General features: G+C 43.2%; 1 protein-coding gene across 12 annotated transcripts in view; it reads left to right on the top strand.

Moving 5' to 3' along the window:
• SYNE1 (spectrin repeat containing nuclear envelope protein 1) overlaps window positions 1-13,012 on the top strand; it is a 672,549-nt gene that overhangs the window by 389,431 nt on the left and 270,106 nt on the right. For all 12 annotated transcript variants that reach the window (XM_075339554.1, XM_075339558.1, XM_075339562.1 and 9 more), the window contains 5 exons: window positions 565-742; window positions 1,646-1,828; window positions 6,575-6,718; window positions 6,957-7,112; window positions 11,364-11,528. In XM_075339554.1, coding sequence (XP_075195669.1) covers window positions 565-742; window positions 1,646-1,828; window positions 6,575-6,718; window positions 6,957-7,112; window positions 11,364-11,528 — 826 coding nt within the window. The remainder of the gene's footprint in view (window positions 1-564; window positions 743-1,645; window positions 1,829-6,574; window positions 6,719-6,956; window positions 7,113-11,363; window positions 11,529-13,012) is intronic.

Below are 13,012 nucleotides of genomic sequence, written 5' to 3'. Positions count from 1 at the left end.
ACAAACATAGCAAATAAAACAAACAACAGATCGGACCTTGACAAGACATGCATTCCTGAATTCTATGTTTTAACCCATGCAGCATGCTGTCTTCAAGTTACATAGCAAAATCCTGCTGACAGATTCCTTTTAATAACTTGCTGTCTGAGTTACATCAGGAGCCAGGCAAGGAATTCAGATAGTGAGCTATCAATCAAGCTAAGGAGGCTGGTGCTGGGCACTGAAATGACCTCGGAAAGCAGTGTCTCAGTAGACTCAGAATTAAAATACTAATTACTTGGGAACACAACAACAGAAAGAAGATATAAAAGTGTGTATGGATTTCCATTTCCTAGACCTTCATGTCCATATCAACGCGCTTTGAGTGAGCTGAGCTCACGGACAGATTCCCTATAAGTCTAGATCTACAATGAATACCATGTACATATTCCTCTTTGTAATATTGTGTATATTTTATGCATTGAGTATTGATCATTTTATTATTATTGATTTTCATGATTCAATTTCTAACATTTCAGTCATTATTACTCACAATATATTTTTTCTTATCTGCTGGTTATTAAGCCTTCACTTGCAAACTTCAAAAAGTTGTCAAAGTAAGGAACAGCTTTTGCAGCAGAGGTTCAGAACAGCAGTCCGGGACTTCCAGCAGTGGCTTGTCAATGCAAAGGTCACCACCTCCAAATGCTTTGATACCCCTCAAAGTATTGATGAAGCATCAGCAAGTCTTCAGAGGATTCAAGTAAGACAAAATCAACTACTTATGTTTTTCCATTTTATATATTAGACAATATATTGTGATTACATTAATTTATGATATATGAATGATATATTCTAAATACGCAGGCTCCCCCGGGATTTGTATAGTAATTTTAGAACCAGCCCAGCTTGGTGTAACTCTTCTTTCAATGAATGGCTACATCTCCTTTCAATGTCTGCCTGAATGTTGCTGCCAGTGGCTGCCTCACCATATTGGGTTGGGGGTCAAGAGAACCTGATTCTGGGATTAGTTGCTGGGCTAAGAGGTATAACCTACACCTGTCAACACCTATAGAATAACTGTTTCCATTTAGTACATCTGAACAGTTATAGGAATTGTGGAAGTATGTTGTTATATACTGGTCCAGCTATTGGATTAATGAGTCACTTTTGTATCATTCGTCCAATCCTTAGATTGCGTGCCCACAATCAGTATTTGCAGCGGTTTGGACGGAGCCTACCTTAGCTGCGTCCAAACTGCTGCGGTGTACAGTACAAGCACAGTGGATAGTATTTCTAGAAATCCTGTGCCCACTGTACTTGTTTTTTTCCGCAGCAAACACTGAGCTGCAGACCATCTTTCCAGACTGCAGCATGTCAATTGTTGCTGCGGAATCGCATGCGTCCTTCGTAGGGAAAACACAATCAGGAGACCGCAGCGCACTGAACCCTGATCGTGGGTACGAGCAGCTGTGGTCTCCTGCATTCTCCTGCGGAGGAGGCGCGCGGCCCCCTGGTCAGGACTCGATGTGTTCTGAGCACAGCGAGTCCTGATCGTGGGCACATACCTTTATACCAAGGGATTTTATTGTTTAGGAGGTCTCATTTTTTTTACTGCCTCTATGTCTATACATGGCTTTGGTTGACTCTCTTTATCTTTCTCTAGGAATGCCTTTCTGAGAGTGAAAGCGGTCAGCAGAAATTACAGATGGTAACATCAAGGGGAGAGCTTTTGTGCAGCCTAATGCCTGAAGAAAAGGTGAAAACTATCCAAAAGAAAGTCATCAGTGCAAAGGAAGATTGGAAAAGTTTCATTTCATCACTACATCTGAAGGAATCTGCTTTAGAGGTAGTGTTGATGCCGAGGTTTTGGTGGTGTTTTCAGCTGATCATGTAGATAAACTTCTTGTAGAAGATATCAAGGATGACTAAACTGAGAAATGTGTTAGTAGGAGTGTAGTGTGCTCTTCACTGTTTCCTTATGGAGTTTTTTTTATTTATTTTGGAAATATAGCTTGTGCTGATTTATCCTTGACTTCATCTTTGATGCCTGCAACAAGGGCCGGACTGGGTCTAAAATTCAGCCCTGGCGTTTGGCGGTACACAGGCCCACTTGTCACGTGATGAACGTGTAATATCTTTGTGCACTTGTAGATTGTGTAACACGACCATATAGCATGCAGTCACGGCTGCGTCCAGTATTACAGCTCAGGCCTATTTATTGCTCTTAGTAGCAGGACCTGGTGAAGCCGCTATTTTCCTACAGAGCTGGGTCTCAGATAATGAAGAGGATGCTGCTCTCCACATAATGCTGCGGTCACATAGCTGATGGGCCGAGATACAAAATCAGATCCCCCTGAACTAATACTGATGACCTGTTCTACAGATAGGTGATCAGGGAAGCTGTATGTCACTAGTGCTAATTTTGGACATATCACTTAGGGAAGGTGCAATGACATTTTTGGGGGCAGATCCCACCATGGAAACCACTATGAAAAATACGCAAATAAATGACCATATACTTCTACTTTCTGTGCACAGACTTTTTACCATTTCTTTAACCACTTCAGGTTCCTAAAACCAACAAGTGGTTAAAAGAAGTGACCGCTTCATTCTTCTGGTGTTTTCCAGTCAGAAGAGGCTCTGTACTTTACAATGGGAAGGCTCGGAAGACGCCCAGACGGCTTTTGTTGTGTTCAACATTGCTTTTTCATAAAAGTGCAGTAAAAAATATGTGACAAAAAGAATGTGAAAATACTAAAAGAAAAACCATCGAAAAAATATCTAGGAAACAACTGTAAAACTACACTGTAGCTGGGTCAGGAAAAAAACACCACGGCTTTCAGCATCTTCTGCTTGAGAAACTTGGCGGTGTTGCTTGAGTTTAAAATCCCTTGTGTGCACATACCCTTAGGTTTTCCAGCTTTAGAAACTCAATCCCTGCTTTGGTTGTTTGTTTTATCCACTCTCCCCAGGTCTGCTATTGTCTGTAGCGCTGATGTTACATCAAAATGACAGCGCTGCAACCAATCAAGGAGCTCAGCAGCTAACTGATTGGCTGCAGCGCTGCTGATTTGATGTCAGAGATGTAGACAATTATAAACACCAGATGCAACAGCAGTTTGTATTTTTTATAACAAAAAGGACGCATCAGACTTCAAGAGGATGTGAGCAGTCAGCGTCATGGAAGGGGTACTTACATGAATACATCACTAGAGCCAAAGATTTGAGGAGGATTCGGAGACATTCTGCTTAAAAAATTGTGTAAACATACGCTAATTTACACTGTTTTTGGAGCAGAAACGGAGTAGAATCTTGATAAATTCTCCTCATAATCTCAAAACAAACTTTTGATTATTTTTAAGCTTTAACATAGCCATGAAACTTGCTTTGGATTGTCAAGTTCAGAACCCCCATCAGCATATGAATGTTGCTCCAGAACCACCAGCGGCACATGAATGTAGCATCAGAACCCCCATCAGCACATGAATGTAGCTTCAGAACCACCATCAGGACATGACTGCAGCACCACAACCATCATCAACACATGAATATAGCACCAAAGCCACCATCAGCACATGATTGCAGCACCAGAGTCAGTCAGCACATGACTGCAGAGTCAAAACTAACGTCAGTACATGAACCATGCTTAGCTCCAGGTACAATTGGATTGTATGAACCTACAGCTCTCAATTTGTCCTTAACAATGGTAAAGAGATGCTCAGAGTTGTTGTTATCAGCAGTTATCAGAATACGGATCATAGAGGAACTACAGCACTGATAAGACGCAAGCAGCATCACAAATAAACATTTACATCCAGGTACCTTGTAGATGACAGTCTCTGATCAGAGTCGTTCCCATCCTTTTTGTCTCCACGTAGTACAGACACCATCGTGAGATTTCATGCCCTCGGTTCGTCTCTGAAGCCCTCCCTCTTTATTCTTCAGCAGCACTTCCTGACACAGTGCCTTTAAAAATAAAAGTATCATTATTCTGACCCATTAATATGAATATTTCCCATGCTGCGACCCTGAATAAATAATTACTGTACTTCCTTCACAAAATATATCCACCCATATACACACTGGCCCTCTTCATAATATACCTCCTATTCTGACCCTCTCCTTAATATATCCCCCATGCTGCCCCTCTCCTTAATATACCACCTATACTGCCCCTCTCCTTAATATACCCAATATGCTGCCCCTCTCCTTAATATACCCCCTATGCTGCCCCTCTCCTTAATATACCTCTTATGCTGCCCCTCTCCTTAATATATCCCTATGCTGCCTCTCTCCCTAATATACCCCCTATGCTGCCCCTCTCCTTAATATTCCCCCTATGCTGCCCCTCTCCTTAATATACCCCCTATGCTGCCCCTCTCCTTAATATATCCCTATGCTGCCCCTCTCCTTAATATATCCCCTATGCTGCCCCTCTCCTAAATATACCCCTCTGCTGCCCCTCTCCTTAATATATCCCTATGCTTCCCCTCTCCTTAATATACCCCCTATGCTGCCACCCTCCTTAATATACCCCCTATGCTGCCCCTCTCCTTAATATATCCCCTATGCTGCCCCTCTCCTTACTATATCCCCTATGCTGCCCCTCTCCTTAATATACCCCCTATGCTGCCCCTCTCCTTAATATACCCCTCTGCTGCCCCTCTCCTTAATATATCCCTATGCTGTCCCTCTCCTTAATATACCCTCTATGCTGCCACCCTCCTTAATATACCCTCTATGCTGCCCCTCTCCTTAATATATCCCCTATGCTGCCCCTCTCCTTATTATATCCCCTATGCTGCCCCTCTCCTTAATATACCCCCTATGCTGCCCCTCTCCTTAATATACCCCCTATGCTGCCCCTCTCCTTAATATATCCCTATGCTGCCCTTCTCCTTAATATATCCCCTATGCTGCCCCTCTCCTTACTATATCCCCTATGCTGCCCCTCTCCTTAATATACCCCCTATGCTGCACCTCTCCTAAATATACCCCTCTGCTGCCCCTCTCCTTAATATATCCCTATGCTGCCCCTCTCCTTAATATACCCCCTATGCTGCCACCCTCCTTAATATACCCCCTATGCTGCCCCTCTCCTTAATATATCCCTATGCTGCCCCTCTCCTTAATATATCCCCTATGCTGCCCCTCTCCTTACTATATCCCCTATGCTGCCCCTCTCCTTAATATACCCCCTATGCTGCCCCTCTCCTTAATATACCCCTCTGCTGCCCCTCTCCTTAATATATCCCTATGCTGTCCCTCTCCTTAATATACCCTCTATGCTGCCACCCTCCTTAATATACCCCCATGCTGCCCCTCTCTTTAATATACCCACCACACTGATGCACGTCGGAGTCTGGACCCGCGCGCCGCGCTGCACTGTTTAAATGTATTTATGGCTGAAAGTCGCAAATACATTTGATCAGGAAGGAGGAAGCTGCGGTCACCAGCGCTCCCCTCAGCAGTGAGTATGCCAGCCGCAGGATTGTACAGCAGGAGCGTACAGCAGGAGTGGCACTTGTGCACAAGCCAAACTAAGGCTACGCGGCGTGCACACTGCTGTGGATAGCGGCGGTGACTGAATATTGAGCGGCCCACTCCAGGCACCGACCCATCTGGCATTTGCCAGACTTGCCCTATGGCCAGTCCGGCCCTGCCTGCAACCACCAGGGTGCAATCTGCATGGTGCATCACCATCACAGGCCAAATGAAGAGGTGAACTGGTCTCTTTATCTCAGACTCCTTGTAGCCCCAGATAGGGAATATTACCAATGTAGGGAATACATTAAGAGGCCACCTTGGCGTGGCTGTTGGGCTCACATAAAACTGTATGCTAAGTATCTGAATTTTTGCATGTTTTCCATAGCAGTATTGCATGCCAATATTCCTATATTCATTATTACACATATTTTAGCACTACAGGGTGCAACTGTCTCTTGTTTTGTTACAATGTAGGGAATAACCAATACATTGGTTATTGCACAACCTGAGTTCACACTATTAAACAAGCACTTTGGTGCTTTTACACAGGCTAATGAAGGATGATAGGAACAGAATGATCGCCAACATGATTGCTCTGTCCCAATATAGTATCATGTTATGGGCGGCACATCCTTTGTACACACTGGGCGATGTGCTGCCAAGAACGAAGATTTTTGTTCAACGATCCAATCACCCATTTTGCTCCTAGGTTAGGTGATTGCTGATGTGTTCATACCTATGAATGCTCCTCTCCATTTCTGTTGCAATTTTAAATGTAGATTCTAGAAGACATTTGAAGCTCTCTCCTCCTCTTCAGGTTCTCAATTTTCGGCAGGGTGACCATGATCATGAAATCACCAAAAGTCCTACTATACTTCTATTCCCGGAAACTAAACTGATAAGGCAGGACCAGCATTATTAGTGCAATTTCTGGCTTCTAAAGTTCGGTGGCCCTTTTTGGGACAGAATCCCTGGGCAATTGCCCAATTTGAACCCCGGCCCATCCTAACCCTCTCAATACATGAGTGGTTTGCAAAATGAAAGAAGAAGTGATTATTATAGATATTTTCTGTAATATTGTTACCAATATATGTTTTTAATGTAGAATGTAAAGGTTCAAATGAGAGACTTTGAAACAAGCGCCAAACCAGTTCAAGAATGGCTGACAAATACTGAAAAGATAGTGCAAGACAGCAATAACCGCCTCCATGACCTGCCATCCAAGAGGAAGGAGCAGCAGAAACTCCAGGTAAGTCAGATCCTTTATCAGGGAGCTTTCTATAAAAAGCTGCAATGAGCATTTGCTTTTTTTGTTCTAACTGATCTGTTTCTCTAGCCATGTGCCACTTTATTAATACCTAATACCGCATTTGCCGTCTAGCCACAAAATGCTTGTGTAAACCATATGGCGCATTTAACGTGCATTGTATCTTGCTGTTTGTTGCATGCTTCTTCTGTACTGTTTCATATATGCTTGTGCCCTCCAGTCTATCCTAGAAGAAATAAGCTGCTATGAGCCACAGATCACCAGACTAAAAGAGAAGGCTCAGCAGCTAAGGGAAGGCCAGTCTGCCAGCAAAAGCTATATGCACAGGGTTTCCCAGCTGTCTTCTCAGTACCTAGCGCTAAGCAATCTAACAAAGGTAATGTCTGAATGGGCTTTTTGCATGGTCTTTGCATAATACGTTGTTTTCTTCTAATGCAGTTTTATGGCTACATTCTTTCTCTACAGTCACATACTTTAATATACAGTTATAGACTAGATAAAAAAAAGTGTCAGCTGTTCATGGCTTAGATGGGAATAACGCCGTCCAGCCCCGAGCTCTAAACAGCCGAGACAGACTGAGTTACACTATTTCCGTAACTCCCATACAAATGTGCCACCCTCTTGGCTATTGATGTTGCGGAGTTATTCCTACGTTAAGATGAAAGGTTGAGATGGGAATAACCCTTTAATTCCACATGTACATTAATTTTTTTAGTTTTTCAAGTCTTTTTTCAAGATGCTTCATTGTCCTTTAGGATGTCACGCTCAATATATTTCGATACTATGTTCAGACTAACATAATTTGCATATAAAGTACCTATCAGCACTACACTTCTACACTTTTATTTCATTTCATTACAGAAAGCAGCCTAGTCACTGAAACAGCACAATTGCCGAGAAGATATACGGTGCTCAGCATAAATGAGTACACCCCAACAGATTTGTCAGAAAATCTCTAGTTTCCTTTCCCAATCAACATTTTCTGTGGGTTACCATATTACCAATTACTCCCCGAGATGAAAGTCATCGATTGCAAACAAAATGTGTTACTTGTACACCCAAAAAAGTCATTTTTCTAACAAATTCATTGAAGACCATGTTGTAAAATGAGTAAACCTCAATGAAAGTCTTAGGCGCAAAGCTAAAATTGGAACTACAAAATTCTAATAAACAATAATTCGACCACTGGGAAGTCCCATTATGTATTAAACAGGTGTCCAGCAGACATTTAACTGTAAAAGGGTGTTACTTGACAAAGAAAACCTCTTCCTATTTCATGCTGGGAGCACGTGGAAGAGAAATGACACAAGACTTAAGGTCCAGTCACACTAAGCAACTTACCAGCGATCCCAACAACGATAGGGATCGCTGGTAAGTTGCTAGGAGGTTGCTGGTGAGATGTCACACTGCGACGCTCCAGCGATCCCACCAGCAACCTGACCTGGCAGGGATCGCTGGAGCGTGGCTACACGAGTTGCTGGTGAGCTCACCAGCAACCAGTGACCAGCCCCCAGTCTCCTAGTTACAGCACACATCAGGTTAATTAACCCGATGTGTGCTGCAGCTAAATGTGCACAGAGCAGGGAGCAGCGCACAATGCTTAGCGCTGGCTCCTTGCTCTCCTAGCTACAGCACACATCGGGTTAATTACCTGATGTGTGCTGCAGCTAAATGTGCACAGAGCAGGGAGCAGCGCACACTGCTTAGTGCTGGCTCCTTGCTCTCCTAGTTACAGCACACATCGGGTTAATTGCCTGATGTGTGCTGCAGCTACATGTGCACACAGCAGGAGCCGGCACTGACAGTGAGAGCGGAGGAGGCTGGTATCAAAGGTAAATATCGGGTAACCAAGGACAGGGCTTCTTGGTTACCCGATGTTTACATTGGTTACCAGCCTCAGCAGAAGCTGGCTCCCTGCTCACTGCACATTCAGTTGTTGCTGTCTCGCTGTCACACACAGCGATCTGTGCTTCACAGCAGGACAGCAACAACTAAAAAATGGCCCAGGACATTCAGCAACAACCAACGACCTCACAGCAGGGGCCAGGTTGTTGCTGGATGTCACACACAGCAACATCGCTAGCAACGTCACAAAAGTTGTTCGTTACCAGCGATGTTGCTAGCGATGTTGCTTAGTGTGACGGGGCCTTAAAGAAAGAAAATAATTTGTAATACTTTAGCAAAAATGTAACAAAACTGGAACTGTGTAACGGGATATATAACGGGGAGATACGAGGGAATACGATGATACAGGAGGGCTCCTAGGCTGACGGGGGTAACAAAAAGCCTTATATACACCAAAAAACCTACACCAGGAACAATCAAGGAAATATGGGTGAGGAATAATAAGAGAAAGGAGGTAGAACAAAAACACTCAACTTGCACAGACCGCAGCAGACAGTACAGCAACAACCACTGCATCCTCTCTGCTCCCAGGCTAACTGGATAGAATAACCAGCACAATACCCAGGAAGCAGAGGGCTTATATCCTGGATGGAAGTGATTAAGTGCTGACAGCTGAGCAAGTCTGCTGCTGCACCAGTGAAGGAATTAACCCTTAATGTGCCCAAAGAAAAAAAACTACATTTAATGTGCATGGTCCTAGATGGTAAATGAGAAAGTTGACCCTGAGTCTGTCCTTATGCACATGACAAACTGCAACCAACTCTAAAGGGGGTGTTACACGCAGCGATATCTCTAGCAATATCACTGGTGAAAGCACCCGACCACGTCGTTTGTGCGTCACGGGCAAATCGCTGCCCGTTGCGCACAAAATCGTTTGGAGCCGTCACACGGGACTTACCTGCCTAGCGACGACGCTGTGGCCGGCGAACCGCTTCCTTTCGGTTCGTTCGGCGTCACAGCGGCGTCACTAAGCGGCCGCCCAATAAAAGCGGAGATGAGCGGGATGTAACATCCCGCCCACCTCCTTCCTTCCTCATTGCCGGCGGCCGCAGGTAAGCTGTTGTTTGACGTTCCTGCGGTGTCACACGTAGCGATGAGTATTTTCCGTCGTTAACGGTCGTTCCTTGCTGTCACACGCAACGACGTCGCTAACGTACACCTAAATATGAGCGTCATCTGATGAGAAGGGTTTACGAAAATTGATATGCAAGTTCATTGCAGTTAGATAGAGAAATAAAAAGTGAAACCAGGGTGAGTGTTTCCAGTGACATAATATGGCGTACACTGCAGAGGAATGGCATGCACAAATGAAGTATATCTTAAAGCCCATAAACAAAAATGCCTGCCTACAATTAGCCAGGGGCCATGCTTAAAAATATTAAGACTAATTGCACTCTATTCTCTAGAGTGATGAGACCAGGATACATGTTTTTGCAACTAATGGCTTCAAATCTGTTTGGCGTCACAAAGGAGAGGAATACAAAGAAAAATGCATGGTGTCTACAGTGAAATATAGTGGTGGCAGTGTCCTTATGTGGGGGTGCATGAGTGCTGCTGATGTTGGGGACCTACATTTTATAGGTGGTATCATGAATTCACATATGTACGGATCAGTATTGAAAGAGAAGATGCTACCATCACTCTGTGCCCTTCGTAGACATGCACTTTTCCAAAATAACAATGATACAAAACACAAATCTACGGCCTATGTTGACTTTTCTGAAGAAGAACAGGTTAAAAATGATCCAGTGGCCAAGCATGTCTCCTGATCTGAACCCACCCGAACACCTGTAGGGAATTCTGAGGAGACAAGCTGTCATCATTCTCCATCCAGCATTCAGGCTCTAAAAGAGGTCATTCTTGGAAAATGGAAAAAAAAACCCAGATGTTGTAGTATGTCACCAACTTGTTCATTCCTATCCTAGAAAACTTGGCAATGTCTTTAAAAATTATGGGCGTCATACAAAATATTAGATGTAATGGTTTTTGATGTGGAGAATATTAATTTTATGCATCAACTAATTTGAGTAAAACTGAAGATTTTGTAATGTAAGTTATTTTATTAACTTATTTACTTTCGTGCTATGGGTTAAAAAAACATTCTATGAAACTCAGTCTTCTCAAAATGTTGGAAATTCTTCTTGAGTTCATTGAGATATTGACTAAAATCTTACTTTTCAAAGGGGGTGTACTTATTTCTGCTGAGCACTGTATATATCCACTATATTGTCATTAGGTACAATCACTGATAAAAGTGGAAAACATATAATTTTTTCTACTTTTATCACTAATAGTGGATAGAAACATAATACAGTAACTCATTTTACTCACTTATATAGCGCAATCATAGTCCACAGAACGTCACAGACATCATCATCACTGCCTTCATTGGGGCTCAGAATCTAAATTCCCAATCATTATCTTTTTGGAAATTGGAGAACCTGGAGGAAACCCATGCAAACAAATGGACAACATATAGACTTCTTGCAGATGGTGTGGTAGGTGGGATTTGATCTCAGGATGACAGTGCTAACCACTGAGCCACCAAGCTACTCTATTCATGCCTATTTAATTTTATGTTATTACTATTTTCTGAATACAAGGAGTGTATTTTGCCACTTTATTCTGTAACCATGTAAGATACAGCCCATTAGTGCTTTGAGAGTTCCTTGTACACTGGTTTATTACATAATGTAAGCAGTTTAATAACTTCCACCTTTAGGAAAAAATGTCAAGGATGGATTCCATTGTTGCAGAGCACCAGCAGTTTTTCCAGGGTCTATCAGATCTCCAAGACTGGATAAATGATGCCATTCACCTACTCCGGACATACTGTCATCCTACTGCAGATAAAAGTGTCCTGGACAGCAGGATGTCAAAGCTGGAGGTAACGAAGTTTTGACTTAATTCAATGAAATTGGGTTGCTGGTTAGCAGTCTTGCCTCAGTGCTCTTTATTCCCTACTAGCTGTACTACCCGGGCGTTGCCCGGGATAGTAACTGTCTCTCTCCCAGTGTCTGTCTGTCTTTCTCTGTCTGTCTGTCTTTGTGTGTCTCTCTGTGTGTCTGTATCAGTCTCTCGGTCTATGTATCGGTCTCTCTGTCTGTCTCTGTATCAGTCTCTTTGTTTATCTCTCTCTATCTCTGTATCTGTTTCTCTCTATTTCTGTGTCTGTCTGTCTCTCTCTATCTGTCCGTCAGTTTTCTTTCCTTATCTGTCTCTTTCCACATCTGTCTTATTCCAGGTCTGTCTCGTTCCAGGTCTTTCTCATTCTAGGTCTGTCTTTTTCCCTGTCTGTCTTTTTCCCTGTCTGTCTCTTTCCCTGTCTGTCTCTTTTCCTGTATCTTTACTTGTCTCTGTCTCTTTCCCTGTCTCTTTACTTGTCTCTGTCTCTTTCCCTGTCTCTTTACTTGTCTGTCTCTTTCCCTGTCTCTTTACTTGTCTCTGTATCTTTCCCTGTCTCTTTACTTGTCTATGTCTCTTTACTTGTCTGTCTCTTTCCCTGTCTCTTTACTTGTCTATCTCCCTTTCCCTGTCTCTTTACTTGTCTATGTCTCTTTCCTTGTCCCTTTCCTTGTCTCTGTCTCTTTCCCTGTCTCTTTACTTGTCTCTGTCTCTTTCCCTGTCTCTTTACTTGTCTATGTCTCTTTACCTGTCTCTTTACTTCTCTATGTCTCTTTCCCTGTCTCTTTACTTGTCTATGTCTCTTTCCCTGTCTCTTTACTTGTCTATGTCTCTTTCCTTGTCCCTTTCCTTGTCTCTGTCTCTTTCCCTGTCTCTTTACTTGTCTCTGTCTCTTTCCTTGTTTCTGTATCTTTCCCTGTCTCTTTCCCTGTCTGCCTGTCTCTTTCCCTGTCCGTCTCTGTCTGTCTCACTCTCTGTCTGTCTCTTTCCCTGTCCGTCTCTGTCTGTCTCACTCTCTGTCTGTCTCTTTCCATGTCTGCCTGTGTCTTTCCCTGTCTGTCTGTCTTTCTGCCTCTGTCTGTCTCTTTCCCTGTCTGTCTGTCTCTTTCTGTCTCTCTCTATCCGTCTTTCCACCGACATCTTATTACGTCACACATAAGCTTCTTATACTAACAATTTATTTTGTTTCTATAGCAACCAATCACAGTTCCTATTAATACTCTAATAGCTCGCAGCTCCATTGACTTTAATGGAGGCAGGTTTTTTGGAGAGTAACTGTAAAGCGCGGGGTTACATTTTCCCGTCAAAACATAGTCTATCACGTTCCCTGAGTTACATGGGGTGTCTGTGCAAAATTGTGTGATTGTAAATGTGATGGTGCGGATTCCTTTAGCGGACATACACACATACACACATACATACACTCAGCTTTATATATTAGATGACATACAGTATTAGATAACAGTG

Source organism: Anomaloglossus baeobatrachus, chromosome 3, assembly GCF_048569485.1.
Source record: "Anomaloglossus baeobatrachus isolate aAnoBae1 chromosome 3, aAnoBae1.hap1, whole genome shotgun sequence".
Classification (NCBI taxonomy): domain Eukaryota; kingdom Metazoa; phylum Chordata; class Amphibia; order Anura; family Aromobatidae; genus Anomaloglossus; species Anomaloglossus baeobatrachus.
Note: the sequence above shows the minus strand (reverse complement) of the source record. Positions and strands in the feature narration are given on the sequence as shown.